We start from the raw sequence: 16,621 nt of genomic DNA, 5'->3' as shown, positions 1-16,621 counted from the left end.
ATCACACTCAGAAAAGTGCAATTGTGTTTTCTACCTCATTAAGCAATAGAACAACAAAGACCTTAGTTCCCTCTTCCCTTCGCTCGGCCTTCCTACCCTCTTTTTCCCGCACACCTTCTGTCCAAGAGAGGTGCAATGAAAAAGAGAAACAGGGAAACTCTAAAGGTCTTTTTGAAAATAAGTGCATATATTTACACTAATGTTCAAAAGTTTGTGGTCAGCACGATTTTTTAATGTTTTTTTTATATATATATATTTTAATTATGTCTCTTTTTGCTTTTCTTTTTGAATTATGCTCACCAAGGCTGCATTTATTTGATATAAAATACAGTAAAAATTATAATATTGTGAAATATTATTACTATTTAAAATAACTGTTTTCTATTTCTGTATCTTTTAAACTGTAATTTATTCCTGTGATCAAAGCTGAATTTTCAGCATCATTATTCCAGTCTTCAGTGTCACATGATCCTTCAGAAATCATTCTAATATGCTGATTTGATGCTTAAGAAACATTTCTGATTATTATCAATAATGAAAACAGTTGTGCTGATTAATATTTTTGTGATAACCGTAATACATTTTTTCTCAAGATTCTTGGTGAATAGAAAGTTCAAAAGATAAAAAATATAGATAAATATAAATCTTTTGTAACATTATAAATGTCTTTCCTGTCACTTTTGATCAATTTAATGCATCCTTAATGAATAAAAGTATTAATTTCTTTCAAAAAAAAAAAAAAACCTTACTGACCCCAACCTTTTGAACGGTAGTGTATATGTTCAGCAAAGATATTTATTTGTTTGTTTGTTTGTTTATTCATTTGTGTGTTTGTTTGTTTATTCCCTCAGAGCTTGTTTTAATTATTAAATTAAAATAGATTAAATACTTTGATATATTCATGTATTTTATTTTGTATTTATTATTTGTTATTTATTTTTATTTATCTAAATTATAATTCACACATTTTTTAATTACTAAATTTAAATAAATTAAATGTAATACTTTATTTAAAATATACACATATTTTATTTATATTTTATTAATAATTATTTTTTTATTACTGATTTATCTCATTTTAAATTATTAAATTGAATAAAATTAATTACTTATATTATTATATTTACATTTAAAAAATATAAATATATTTAATTTAGTTTTTATGATTCAGTTTATTTATCCTTACAGACTTTATATATATTGTTTGTTTACCTGTAACTGAGAAAACCGAATAAATATAATGTTAATTAATTCTTTCCAAAAAACAAAAATCTTACTGACCCCAACCTTTTGAACAGTAGTGTATATGTTCAGCAGAAATATTTATTTATTTTTTCATTCACCCAGAGATTGTTTTAATTATTAAATTAAAATAAATATTTTAAGATATATTCATGTATTTTATTTTGTATGTATTTTTTATCATTTTATTTATCTAAATTATAAATCAGTTTTTTAATTACTAAATTCAAATAAATTAAATGTAATACTTTATTTAAAATATATAGGCTAAATATATTTTATTTCATTTTTATTGTTTGTATTATTTATTACTGATTTATCTCATTTTAAATTATTAAATTAAATAAAATGTATTACTTTATTTAAAATATATAAATATGTTTCATTTAGTTTTTATGTTTCTATTCATTTACCTTTACAGACTTTATTGTTTGTTCACCTGTAACTGAGAAAACCGAATAAATATAACGAGTTAAAAATGAGTGGACTGGATATAGATTCCTCGCTCAAGCTAAATCACAGAGAAACTTTGTCTTCTTTTGTCCGAATCCCAAGGAAAACTTTCCCCTTGGCCTTTGGTTTTAGTAACTAATGAAATAAGCTTGGCTCTGGGTGGAGGCTGATCTTTTATACTCCTCTAGAAGCAACTTCTGTCTCACCTGATTCAGAAATCGTCGACTGAAAAGGAACTGGTCTAGGATCAGCGTGGACACTGTGAAACAGACATCTGCCCAGAGACAGCGGCTCCGACCTCCTGCCTCGTGTCCTGTGAACATTGTTAAAAGCTCAGCGCTCCCTCTCTATTCTCATTGAGAGAGACCAAAGAGTGTTTATTCAAAGAGTCATTTCAACCCACCGGCCCCCTGGTGCCTGGCTTTTTCATGGTAAAACTTTCAAATTGTAATCTCAGGAGAACCAAGCACACATATTTGTTCATGCCTGATCTCCCACATAATCAAATGACACCAGATGGCAAGCCGAAGGAGATGCCAGTGGACCTATAAAAGAGGAAAATAAAATGCCATCATAAGAATACCCAAGAATATAAAAGTAATTTTATGAGCCTCTAAAAGTACTTAACCCTCAGAAGGTTGCAGATTTTCAGCCTCAAAACAATTCATCCAACCTCTACCGAAACTTTTAAATTAGTAACATCGAACAAAGCTTTTTTTACTTGTGTAAAACATTTAAAAACATAGCAAAGAGGTTATTCTCAAATCAGGCCCTGATTGCAAAAATCCTCCAATTGCCTTTTCTATTACACCAACAGATTCGCAAATACTCCCTTGTAACAACTTGAAATGAAACTGAATTCATATGCAAATCCCGTTATTTGACTGGAAAGACTCTCAAACAAAAAGTCAAACAGGAACGAACGAGCAGAACAAGCATGCAGATATATGTTTGTCAAGTTTTGCGGCCACATAACCATTAAGATTTAGATATTAGTGGCATATGAACTGTGAGCCGTATTAAGATGATTCAGGTCAATTTGTATACGTAACTGTGCCACAAATAAGCATGGTTTCATATTGCAATATCTTCCTCAAGTCCAGAGCCAAAGGAAAAATACCCACTCTAAGTCCTTCCAAGTGCTGGAATTCATACAATAGCTGGCGGTTGAGACGTGACCCCAGCAGTTAAAGCGTAATTTAGGCAGCTGTGGGAGTCTTCATGAGAAATAACAGTGCGTCTTTGGCCACTAACTACCTATGAAAGTGTGGAGACATTCCTGGTTAGTATGAGTGACCATGGAGTCGCCACAGTGGCGTGTGTGTAGGCGTACACACACACACGCAAACACACACAATTCCATTCATGATTGATTGGTGTAAATATAGAATGGCCATAGTATAGCACTGACTAACAGACACATATAGGCTCTGTTCCAAAACCCAATGAGCTGCTGCTGGCTACTGCCTACGTAGACAGCATCCTAACTGAAATAGAACCTCATAAGTGACTGATTTGGAATGCTCTACTTAGGCAATGTTATACAAAGTGGATGGAAGTCAGGACTGACAATACAATCTGAAATGTCGCTAAGCTGACACCACAGTACTCTTCATACACAAATATTGAGAATAGAGTAAATATATCATTTTTTTAAAAGTATTTGCTTTGTCTGCCATCTTCGATTTTCAGTGCATTCTGGGATTGCCTTTTGTATGAAGGAAATGTATTTTAATTATTAAAATATAAAAAAATATATATATAAAAAAAGACCTGTAGCATGCCTGTGATTACTTAAAATATTCCCTTTGTGTGCAGCTTAATATAAAATAAATTTTAATTAATAAAATTTAAGAATATTAAATAGTCTTAAGGAAAAAAAAAATTCTTAATATTTAAATTAATAAATTAATTTTTAATTAATTAAATTTAAGAATATAAAAATACCTGTAGCATGCCTTTGATTACTTAAAATATTCCCTCTATGTGCAGCTTATAAATTTTATTAAACTAAAATTATATTTATTAATTTTTTAAGTTATTACTTATTTGTATTAAATTAGTTATTATTACATGTATTTGTATTACATTTATTACATGTAAAATAAATTTTAATTAATAAAATTAAAGAATATTAAATAATCTTAAGGAAAAATACTTAATATTTAATATTTAAATTAATAAATTAATTTTTAATTAATTAAATTTAAGAATATAAAAATACCTGTAGCATGCCTGTGATGGCTTAAAAATTTATCTGATTTATCTGTAGACAGCTTGCAAAATGTATTAAAATTAAACTCAGATTCATTAGATTTAGTGAGTTATTATTACATTTATTTGTGTTAAATTTATTAAATACTAAATTAATTTGTAAATAATTAAATTTAAGTATATAAAAGAGACCTGTAGCATATGATGACTTAAAATACTCCTGCTGTAGGCTGCTTACAAAATTGGTTCAATTAAAATTATATTTATTAAATGCATTAAGTTGTTATTATTACAAACCCGATTCCAAAAAAGTTGGGACACTGTACAAATTGTGAATAAAAAAGGAATGCAATAATTTACAAATCTCATAAACTTATATTTTATTCACAATAGAATAGAGATAACATATCAAATGTTGAAAGTGAGACATTTTGAAATGTCATGCCAAATATTGGCTCATTTTGGATTTCATGAGAGCTACACATTCCAAAAAAGTTGGGACAGGTAGCAATAAGAGGCCGGAAAAGTTAAATGTACATATAAGGAACAGCTGGAGGACCAATTTGCAACTTATTAGGTCAACTGGCAACATGATTGGGTATAAAAAGAGCCTCTCAGAGTGGCAGTGTCTCTCAGAAGTCAAGATGGGCAGAGGATCACCAATTCCCCCAATGCTGCGGCGAAACATAGTGGAGCAATATCAGAAAGGAGTTTCTCAGAGAAAAATTGCAAAGAGTTTGAAGTTATCATCATCTACAGTGCATAATATCATCCAAAGATTCAGAGAATCTGGAACAATCTCTGTGCGTAAGGGTCAAGGCCAGAAAACCATACTGGATGCCCGTGATCTTCGGGCCCTTAGACGGCACTGCATCACATACAGGAATGCTACTGTAATGGAAATCACAACATGGGCTCAGGAATACTTCCAGAAAACATTGTCGGTGAACACAATCCACCGTGCCATTCACCATTGCCGGCTAAAACTCTATAGGTCAAAAAAGAAGCCATATCTTAACATGATCCAGAAGCGCATATTTTCTCTGGGCCAAGGCTCATTTAAAATGGACTGTGGCAAAGTGGAAAACTGTTCTGTGGTCAGACGAATCAAAATTTGAAGTTCTTTTTGGAAAACTGGGACGCCATGTCATCCGGACTAAAGAGGACAAGGACAACCCAAGTTGTTATCAGCGCTCAGTTCAGAAGCCTGCATCTCTCATGGTATGGGGTTGCATGAGTGCGTGTGGCATGGGCAGCTTACACATCTGGAAAGGCACCATCAATGCTGAAAGGTATATCCAAGTTCTAGAACAACATATGCTCTCATCCAGACGTCGTCTCTTTCAGGGAAGACCTTGCATTTTCCAACATGACAATGCCAGACCACATACTGCATCAATTACAGAATCATGGCTGCGTAGAAGAAGGATCCGGGTACTGAAATGGCCAGCCTGCAGTCCAGATCTTTCACCCATAGAAAACATTTGGTGCATCATAAAGAGGAAGATGCGACAAAGAAGACCTAAGACAGTTGAGCAACTAGAAGCCTGTATTAGACAAGAATGGGACAACATTCCTATTCCTAAACTTGAGCAACTTGTCTCCTCAGTCCCCAGACGTTTGCAGACTGTTATAAAAAGAAGAGGGGATGCCACACAGTGGTAAACATGGCCTTGTCCCAACTTTTTTGAGATGTGTTTATCCCATGAAATTTAAAATCAACTTATTTTTCCCTTAAAATGACACATTTTCTCAGTTTAAACATTTGATATGTCATCTATGTTGTATTCTGAATAAAATATTGAAATGTGAAACTTCCACATCATTGCATTCCTTTTTTATTCACAATTTGTACAGTGTCCCAACTTTTTTGGAATCGGGTTTGTACATTTATTTGTATTAAATTTATTAAATTAGGAATATTAAACAGCCTGAAGGAAGTCTAGTGTGCTATAGTTAAAACTGTCTGTATTTACACTAGGGCACTTCTATCACTCACTGCACACAATAAGTTTTGTTGCAAAAAATAATGGATCTGTCTATTAGCGGGTTTAAGTCTTTGTTGCTGAGACATTACTGTAATGAGAAGAATACGCCCAGTGTATTCAGCGCTGGACAAATATAAAACCCCCTCATCTGTCATCTCTTTCAGGACAGTGTCAGCTCTATTCCCCAGTGCTGAACTCTTTTCAAGCATTAGTCACTGTCTCTGTCTCAACCTGTAGTGTAGTAGCCGTATATCTCTGTGTCTGTGTGTGTTATTCATTCGCTAGATGACAATTAGTCACTTTGGTAAGAATGCGTCATTGAGGAACAAACGCAGGCATCAGTGGCACCAAGAGAATGAAGAGAAAATGAAAAAACATAGCTTTAGCTTTTAAAGATCAAACAAAAAGGGAAAAGACTGTCTAATTAGCTGAAATCTGGATGAGTAGACTGAGTGATTAGTCAAAACAGATGTATGCATGTACGCATGAATACTCAAATAGACAGAGAATCCCTGGAATGTCAAGCACACAATGACCAGCATTTGAAGTGTGTCGTGTGCTGCTCTGATGCTGCTAAATTTGACTTGGCCTCTGGTTTTATGAACTGACTGAGTGGTTTCAACCAAGCCTGAAAATGATTGGAAGTGACTCCATGTGAAAAGAGCTGTTATTGGCTATATAAATTATGCCGTCTGCAAAAGCCCAGCCTTGAGAGGCAAATCTGACAGAAAATCTATCTATCCATCTATCTATCTATCTATCTATCTATCTATCTATCTATCTATCTATCTATCTATCTATCTATCCAATCCATCCATCTATCTATCTATCTATCTATCTATCTATCTATCTATCTATCTATTATCCATCCATCCATCCATTCTATCTATCTATCTATCTATCTATCTATCTATCTATCTATCTATCTATCTATCTATCTATCTATCCTTCCAATCTATCTATCCATCCATCCATCTATCCATCTATCTATCTATCTATCTATCTATCTATCTATCATCCATCCATCCATCCATCCATCCATCCATCCATCATCCATCCATCCATCCATCCATCTATCTATCTATCTATCTATCATCCATTCTATCTATCTATCTATCATCCATCCATCCATTCTATCTATCTATCTATCTATCTATCTATCTATCTATCTATCTATCTATCCATTCTATCTATCTATCTATCTATCTATCTATCTATCTATCTATCTATCTATCTATCTATCTATCATCCATCCATTCTATCTATCTATCTATCTATCTATCTATCTATCTATCTATCTATCTATCTATCTATCTATCTATCTATCTATCCTTCCAATCTATCTTTCTATCCATCCATCCATCCATCCATCCATCCATTCTATCTATCTATCATCCATCCATCCATCCATCCATCTATCATCCATCTATCTATCTATCTATCTATCTATCTATCTATCTATCTATCTATCTATCTATCTATCCATCCATCCATTCTATCTATCTATCTATCTATCTATCTATCTATCTATCTATCTATCTATCTATCTATCTATCATCCATCCATCCATCCATTCTATCTATCTATCTATCTATCTATCTATCTATCTATCTATCTATCTATCTATCCATCCATCCATCCATCCATCCATCCATTCTATCTATCTATCTATCTATCTATCTATCTATCTATCTATCTATCTATCTATCTATCATCCATCCATCCATCCATCCATTCTATCTATCTATCTATCCATCCATCCATCCATCCATCCATTCTATCTATCTATCTATCTATCTATCTATCTATCTATCTATCTATCTATCATCCATCCATCCATCCATCCATTTATCTATCTATCTATCTATCTATCTATCTATCTATCTATCTATCTATCTATCTATCATCCATCCATCCATTTATTTTATCTATCTATCTATCTATCTATCCATATATATTCACATGCAGAAATATTTTAAGGGTGCGATATATTTCACATTTGGGATACATTTTATTTTGATGTTCCACTTTAGATATTCTACAAATTATAAGTACCTTTGCAACTACATGTCAACTAACTCTCAAAGTATTAGACTGGAGACTGTAGAGTTAGGGTTTGGGTTAGTAGAATAAGTTGACATGTACTTGGAAAGTTACTTACTGTATAGTCAGTATGTCTGTTGGGGAGCATCAAAATAAAGTGTCAGCAGCTACTAACAGTCTAATGACTGCTACTTGACATGTAGTTGCAAAGTTACTTATAGTTAGAAGAATGTCTAAAGTGGACCATCAAAATATGTTACCCAAATTTGTTTTAAACCTAAAAAATTGTGACCTGAATATGTGGAACAAAAAAACTAACAAATCAATTGTATACAATAGAATTAAAATTCACTGTTCATGTTTACAACTGCTGCATTTATCTATCTCTTTCCAGCATCTCTCCTGTAGCCTATCCAATTAGATTAAGTTAAGGCTTCAGTTTTGTCCAAATATCTCAGTTGTCCTCACCTGTTCGTTCCAAACGAGTTTTAAATTACAAAAGAGAGTCGACTCAATCAGGTTCACATAAACTATCGTCATTACAGTATTAAAATGTGCTAGTAATGGATCTCCCGTGATCCTTTAAATTATTTAGCGTTTAGATTGGTGGAGTTTAATGCAGGGGGACTTTCTAAGGGAGACCAGCGCGTTTGATTTGATACCCACCATGACAGATATGTCACTCGTAAGAGGAAGAACCTTTGGCTTTTAGAGAAAATTAGAGCATTTCTGAGATCGTCTGCCAAATCGGTGCAAGGTGCCGCCAAGAACACACAATAAAATAGCGAACTGAATTTACCTCCCGGGGATTATTACTCTATTACGCAATAATAATAATAATAACAATAATATTTTGTTATACTGGTAGGTTTACATATGGTGTCCGTGTTCTTATGTTGTGTTGGAAAGAGGAGTCTCTAACTTATTATGAACACTAAAGAGAGTTTGTTCACTCTGCCAATAGTTTTTTTTTTTGTCTCTCTCTCTCTCGGTTTGGGAAAGTACTGGTTCATTTTCTTGACGTCACCGTTTGGCCTTGCAGCTATGCTCAGGACTACATATTTTGAGGACAATTGGTTAAGTGGAGTTAAACTGTTGCCTTTTCCTCCTCGAGGTACCTTCTCTTTTGATCCCACCGTCTCTGGCGCCTTCCAAAACGCAGCTCGTCTGGCTCTCTAAATGAGAGAGAAGAAAACTCTGCTCGCTTCTCAGCTGAGCCTTTTGTAACCTTAAAAGCCCGTGACATGCCTTAAATTGCCTAAGTATTGTGTAACTTACAGCCCTTTCGAATCAATTTCTGCCTTGACAAAAGCTTTTCTCAATAAAGCAACCATGAAAAGTTTCCATATAGGCCTACTTTAGAAAAAGAATAAAACTTTTTATAAACAAGCTAGGATATTGCTTTTCTGATATTAGCCTATAGAAGCCATATACAGCCTAGTATACTTAGGTGTCTTTTTTAAAAGAAATAATATTAAAAGATTAGCCTGCCAAATGTGGTAATTGGTAAATGTTCCTTTTTCAGGAATGTTTGCCTTTTAATGAGTCGTAATTAAACTTTATAGTCGCTTTTGACTTTAGCCCGCCACAAAAAGTCTAAATGAAAACGTGTTCAAGTCGTTTTTGCTGTAGCCTATACCGTATGCTAGCTATACTAATAGGCTATCTATCATTTAGGCTAATTATTTAGCAATGTGTTAGTTTACCTGACAATACTCTATTAAAAACACAATTTAGGCTACTATATTTCCGAGTGACTTTGCATAGCCTACAAGACAGTCCGGTTTTCTTGTTTACCGTCCTTTTGACCAAAGTTTTGGTGTGGAGTAATTCCATTGTACCTTTTCAATGTCTTCTCAACAGTCGGATACAGATACTTTGAGAGCTTCCCCACTGTTTAATTGGGCTAAAATTGGTCTACTTTGTGCTCCAAAGAGTCAAGAGCCCCGAGGCCATCTATACATCATCTCAGCAAGACATCCGCGATTAAGTACTCATTTTTCTCAATATCCCCTTGATGTCTTGGTGTCAACTTGACCACATGACTTCTAAGGGTTTGGGTTCGATTGGTCCGAGCGTGCCCGAGGGGAACTTTCTGACCAATCAAATCGAGGCTTTTGTAAGTCAGCTGGTCGAGCGCACACGCTGATTGGTGGAGCGCAGTTTGCGAGCTATTATAAGTGTACTGAGGCAGCGCAAGTCAGCCTGTTGGAAGTTGTTGAGACGTGACAGTATATGAAACAACTCGCGGCGGATGGTTTACGATGAGTTCTCCTAAGGGACCCGTTGAAACGACAGCTCAAGAAAAATCGGACTCGGACAGCGAGGAAAGTCAAAAGCCGAAAGATATGACCACTGACACGGGACATAAAGTGAAGAAGACTTACCTCCCGTTCAGTGTTGAATCCCTGATGGCCAAATCGAGCTGCCAGGTCGCGTGTTCTCCGGCTCTCCAGCACCAGAGACTGGGATTGGGACAGGACTTAGTACGGACTTACTTTGTAGAGAAAACCAAAGTTTCTGTGGACACTTTGTCAAGCGTTTCGGACAGTCTAAACGATGACAGTGAAGATTTAAGCGATAAGGAACAGAGCACTTGGCCAAACTCCTCGTCTTTCACGTCTCCTCCTCGTAAGTATTTCAACCATTGCTGAGTTTGTTTGTTGTTTTTTTTTCTTTCAAAACATTGTAAATATAGAACCATTTTGATGCATATTTAGAATTTAATTAGATATTTAATTAATAGGCTAATAAATAAATAATAATTAAAATTTTATTTTTACCTTCACCTTTCTCATTATTGACAGCTATAACCTACATTTACATTTAATATAAATTATTTAGGCTATAATAATCGTTTAAAAATTAAACATTTTATTATAAATAGTCTAATAATTTATTTTATAGAAAATAATATTTTTAAATAGCCAATGTTACTGTTATAAACGTTTACCAAAATGACAAAACAAACAAAAAATTATTTTATAGTAAATATTACTTGTAAGGCAGCTAAAGAAGGATCAAGTTTGTTTGTAGAAATCTTCAGATGTTTTGTAGTTTTATGTTAAAGAAAGAAAGAAAGAAAGAAAGAAAGAAAGAAAAAGAACCCATATTTAGACATTTTAACCATCACATATTTCTAATTATGGGCCTACTAATACTAAAGGCCCTACATTGATGATGATGATAATAATAATAATAATAGCCTAACAACAACAATATTTATCTATTAAATATTAGACATTTATAATAATAGAATTATTTAGTAAAGTAAATCATTTAAAAATATATATATATTTATAATTGTTGTTGTGAAATGACAATTAAGAAATAATATTTACGTTCAGTACCATTGTTTGTCAGCAAAATAATAATGTTAAAGTGTTAAAAGAAAAAAACAGATTATTAGAAAAGTTGCAAACTCAAAAAGAAAGAGATTTCAGTGAATTTTGAAAGAAGAAGAAGAGGTAAAGTCAAAGTCAAAGATGCACGAGGAAAGAATTTGACCTTTTTCCTTACTTCCAAGAAAATAACAGTTTGTTCCCGGATTCGCCCAGGTCTCCCGAGCCCGACGCCGTGCACCTTGCGCAAGCATAAGACGAACAGGAAGCCGCGCACACCCTTCAGCACCTCCCAGCTGCTCTCCCTCGAGCGCAAGTTCAGACAGAAACAGTACCTCTCTATCGCCGAACGGGCCGAGTTCTCCAACTCCCTCAACCTCACCGAGACTCAGGTCAAGATCTGGTTCCAGAACAGGAGGGCGAAGGCCAAGAGACTTCAGGAGGCCGAGCTGGAAAAGTTCAAATGCGCCTCCAAACCGCTTCTGGCCCCGTTCGCGCTGCCGTTCCCTCTGGGATCTCCATCATCTCTGTATGGACCTCCAGCCTCATTCCCACGGCCCGTACCGATGCCAGGACTATTTAACGGACCCGTGTCCTATGGGATGTATTATTTGTCATAAAAAAAAAAACTTTTACCTGACGGCTTCTTCCACTCTGAAATGATTTGAGAGACTATCAAAGTTTACACATGAATCACAGGGAAAATTACTATAATAGCTTCGGTCACATTTACATGATTGTTCTTGTTAATTGCACAACTAAGTGCTGAATAATACTAAGGAACAACATGTAATTATTTCCCAGAGGAACCGCTTCTAATTGCTCACGGTTATAGTAGCTTAATTAATTATAGTATTGTCGGTAATGTCATATTTTTTAACCCGTTTCCCTAAAGCCACATGAAATGATGGAAGTAAGCTGCTGTATTGTATATTGTCGTGTTTTATTCTTTGTGTTGTATACTGACGTGCTCTTGTAGAGCAGGTAGATGTGTAACTCTTTTAAGATCATCTGACACGGATGTTATCCGGCAGAAGAAGTACTTATTGGCCTTATGTTGGAAGTGCCTTGAAAGACCAAATATTTATTAGTCTAAAATAAAAAAATATTCTTTCTTAAATATAAACTTTTCTCTTTTGTTTTAGCGTCTTATTTCTGAACATCTTTATCTATCTGACACTGATAACAATTTTTTTCTTATTTCTTATAATTTGATGACATTTATTTAGCCTACTTCCTTCGACTCCGTTAAAAAGGTTTATTTAAATTTCCGCATTTTAGCATAATAATCAAACTTTGATGGGGAATATTAAGGATAAAACAACTATCAACATGCTCCGCTTTATAAACCACCAAAACTTTTTCTTCTCATTTCTTGCACAATAATGATCTAAAATAGTCAGAGAACGGGATATGGCCCAAGATCAGCATAACTATATATATATATATATATAACTAATCACAAATTTTACACTGAAATACAAAAGAAAGACACAAATTATAGCCTGTCTGTCTATAAACATTCATTTTTAAACTTTTTTTTGTCTTCACAAACTTTGCTTTTAGTTAAAAAAAAAAAACTAAAAGCCCAAGTTTCCATTTCAATTCATCTTTAATCTTCCCTATCGTTTGCTACTTCAGTTCCAATTTAATTCAATTTCAGGAAATTCTCTACATCCATTCAGTCAGTCAATGTTTCATCAGGTGTTGATATCATATACCAAACCAGAGTTGATCCAATCAAGTTATCATTAACCTTAAATGTTTTAATTTAAATGTCATTTTGTTTTTTTATTAAAATTACGTGTCACGTTTAGCCTAATGTTCTTACCACATTTGATGAATAATAACCTACTAAAGAACTAACATGTACTTATGTGATTATTCTGTGGAAAGTTTGCAGAACCTTTAATCTTTTCGTTTATTTTATTTCATTTTGAGCATCAGCTGCGGAAAAGCTCCATTCCCAGACACGTGTCTATTGTCCAGAAGATGGCGCCATCGGAAACAGGCATTGCAATAGTTGAACAATAGCAGTAATCAGCATAAACTCCTGACTCAGTTGACACGTTTACTAGTCGCTAAGTTCTTAAGACAGAAAAGAAGTAGCTATTCCTTTCTTTTTATTGAGTAACAAAAACAGAAAAAGTAATCATTCTTACTAACCTAAAAAGATTTCTCTCTCAAGAGTCAGTGCATTTTCAGGGCAATATTTCTCAATCACAGTTGTGCGCATTAACAAACATTTGACTCCAGTTTGCCACAGTGACCCTGTTCAACATCTGCTGCGCTGTCACTGAGTCATTGAAAAGCATCTAAATGACAAGAAAGACTTGTGCACTTAGGCTGGATATTATCTGATCTCAATTTTCAATCCTTAGATGGCCCAGATTTTTCATTATGTGTAACTAACTTTATTCTAACTGATATCGTTCAATTATTTGTTCATTTTGTGTGACCTCTGTACAGATTGTACCTCATGGGAAGACATGTGACTGCTAGACTGCTTTTATTCTTGCTTGCAAAAAAGTTATTAATCATTGCTGTTTGTTATATATCTTTGTTGCAATTATTAACTATTTGTTACATTTTACTTTTAAGCCTTAGTAGTGTTTAGTACAATTTAATGCAATCACACCGCCAAAGTTACAGAAAGGCAGAATTCAAATGAATATGATTAGTTTTGTTTTTTTCGCCTCAGTTGCAGAGGTCGGTCTTGCAGCACTTAGCCGTCACAGTTTCAGCATTCATATAGTTCCAGCAGGTCGCCATGCTGATACAGGAACGGATATAAGCAGAACCTGTGGAAAGAACGCTGAATGTAACAAACTAAAAAAACTGATTTGCATCAGTTCTGTAGTATCTGTTTTTACGGGTTGTGATGATGACTGAACTCACCCAATAAAGTAGGCTTTAATTTGATGTATCCACAGTTCGTGATATGTGGAAGACATGTCTGCACTGATGGAGTGCAGGGATTCCCAAGCCCTTTGGAAACACAAAGGTTACACCGCAACGCCACTGCCCTGAAAGAAAAGTGAGCAAGGTCTGGGACAGAAAAAGAGAAAAATATTCATTAATTCCTGGCATTGCGAATATACTTTTTTTTTTTACATTGCATAGCCTATAAGACACTGAAATGCAGTGTTATTAATGCGCTGCAATATTGCATTACTCCCTAAAAAGTAACCAATTGCATTACTTAGTTACTCTTTATGGAAAGTAATGCGTTACATTACTTTTTAACAAGTAATTACATTACTTGTTACTTTTTTCTCACCTGGGTTGGGCTTGCTTGCTTGTTTGTTAATAATAATAATAATAATAATAATAAAACGTTTTAGTAAATGTAAAATTACTTTTTCAAGTAACTAAAGTAACGCATTACTTTTTCAATTTACAATAAAATATCTAAGTTACTTTTTCAAATAAGTAATGCAAGTTACTTTTTCACATTTATTGACTTACAGCTCTCCTGACCCCATGTTGAGAGAAATAAAGTGCAGAGGTGTTGTGTGCGCTGTGTGAACATGATGGTTATTGCAGTTCTAGACTAAATGTGAACATTCATTTAATCATATCACTTGCGCGAAAACATTCAGTATACCTCAAAATGAATAAAAACTGTGAAATGCAATCTCAGAATTTTACACAAACCTGTAATAATTAACTATATTAAATTACACAAATATATTTTATCTATTTAATCCCACTTTATTAACCAATGTCTTTGCTACTGACCTTCAATAATCTAATTCAACCATACTAATAAGTAAAAATTACTTTCGATTAGATTTAGAAATAAGAGTGTTGAACTTCTTTCTCCTGTATTCTTCTTTAATCCAGAATGGCAGCACAGCTGAAAGGTTTGTTTGAGCTGCGCCCTCTACTGTACAGGCGTAAATATGCATTTCCTTCAGCCTGAGGCTTATTCATTTCATTTTTGGTGTTAAAGGGCCTTAACATTTGCCAAGAATAGAACTTTTTTGTTGTTTAAAAAACAAACGAGCAAGCCCAGCCCAGGTGAGAAAAAGTAACGCAAAAGTAATTTAACGCATTACTTTTCATAAAAAGTAACTAAGTAACGGAATTAGTTACTTTTTTAGGGAGTAACGCAATATTGTAATGTATTACTTTTAAAAGTAACTTTCCCCAACACTGAAATGTATACATTTAGTCTAGAACTACAATAACCATCATGTTCACACAGCTCACACAACGCCTCGGCACTTACTCCCAATTTCTCTCAACATGGGGACAGGAGAGATGTCAGTCAATAAATGGGAAAACAAAGGAACTTGCATTACTTAACTGAAAAAGTAACTCAGATTTAACTCAGCATTACTTTACTCATTACTTTAAAAAAAAGTATTCTGATTATGTAACTTGTGTTACTTGTAATGTGTTACCCCAACACTGCTGATATGTGAACAACCTACATTGGGATAACAGTATTTTTATGCACCAAAATATGTGAAGGATATCAACAGTTAGACCAGATATAACAATTTGAAAATCAAACAGGCTTACCATGAGTAAGAATCATCAGGATGCAAACAACACAAAACTGCTTCATTTCTCACTGAAACCTGGATATTTGGCACTAAAATGTAACAGATAAATACAGAATAAATATGAAACTGGTTCAAATTTGACGACATATGAGGGAAAATAAGCTAATAAATGTCAGTCTTACCACCTAGATGACAGCTAAAGGATGTTTCTCACTCTGTAGATGGACGCAAGCAGACTGATACTCTTTTAAACAGTAAGTGGGAGGTTTTTCCCATCCTGAAGTGTGCGTCATTCTAATCTTTGCTACTGTAACCGTTAAATGGGCAAGTAATTGCTTTGTAAATTTCTATATACATATACACACCAGTGGTGTGCGGTGGTGTTTTAAAATGAGGAGGCAACGTCCTCATTTATGTCCTTGTTACACAATTTTCCTGGATAAGTTAGCATTACATAAAAAGAGAGACCAAATACAATTCTATTTTGTATTTTTACACTATGTAATGTTCTATTTAATAAAACCAAGTATAAATTTCATCAAGTTAGTGTTCTTACGCATTTTTAGCTACATTTACTCCAAAATAATAACTAAAGGCAGTAACAATTTAAACAATATATATTATTTATAAACTAATATTCAGCTTTTCTTTTTAATATTCAATTTTTTTTCAGCAGTCATCAAGCTTGTACACACCCTATGGTACACACTGGTCACTCACTCACAGACACAAACATGTACTACCTTTAATTTCACCACGCTGATTGCTCACTAAAACCCCCCGCAATCATCATGTTTTCAGGCCATTTCGAGTTTGATTTTGACAT

At 34.0% G+C, this 16,621-nt stretch overlaps 2 protein-coding genes and 1 long non-coding RNA gene across 3 annotated transcripts; 1 reads left to right on the top strand and 2 right to left on the bottom strand.

Annotated features, from left to right (window-relative positions):
• Positions 1-1,910: 1,910 nt before the first annotated feature.
• Positions 1,911-9,917, bottom strand: LOC127509238 (uncharacterized). Its single transcript, XR_007929187.1, has 3 exons — positions 9,782-9,917; positions 2,099-2,240; positions 1,911-2,008 (listed from the first exon to the last, which is right to left on the bottom strand). It is a non-coding gene; the product is annotated as an uncharacterized LOC127509238 (long non-coding RNA).
• Positions 9,918-10,135: 218 nt separating this feature from the next.
• msx1b (muscle segment homeobox 1b) lies at positions 10,136-12,407 on the top strand. Its single transcript, XM_051887278.1, has 2 exons — positions 10,136-10,571; positions 11,498-12,407. Exons 1-2 carry the CDS (start codon positions 10,205-10,207, stop codon positions 11,899-11,901), a joined length of 771 nt encoding a protein of 256 aa, XP_051743238.1. The 5' UTR covers positions 10,136-10,204; the 3' UTR covers positions 11,902-12,407.
• A 1,366-nt stretch (positions 12,408-13,773) lies between these two features.
• si:dkeyp-80c12.8 (uncharacterized protein LOC107963954 homolog) lies at positions 13,774-16,017 on the bottom strand. The gene is made up of 4 exons (XM_051887543.1): positions 15,978-16,017; positions 15,812-15,884; positions 14,180-14,329; positions 13,774-14,082 (listed from the first exon to the last, which is right to left on the bottom strand). The coding sequence occupies exons 2-4, from the start codon at positions 15,855-15,857 to the stop codon at positions 13,979-13,981; spliced, it is 300 nt and encodes a 99-aa protein (XP_051743503.1). The 5' UTR covers positions 15,858-15,884; positions 15,978-16,017; the 3' UTR covers positions 13,774-13,978.
• Positions 16,018-16,621: the final 604 nt, after the last annotated feature.

Source organism: Ctenopharyngodon idella, chromosome 1, assembly GCF_019924925.1.
Source record: "Ctenopharyngodon idella isolate HZGC_01 chromosome 1, HZGC01, whole genome shotgun sequence".
In the NCBI taxonomy this organism is placed as follows: Eukaryota; Metazoa; Chordata; class Actinopteri; order Cypriniformes; family Xenocyprididae; genus Ctenopharyngodon; species Ctenopharyngodon idella.
The sequence above is the reverse complement of the archived record's forward strand: the minus strand, read 5'-3'. Positions and strand labels throughout refer to the sequence as shown.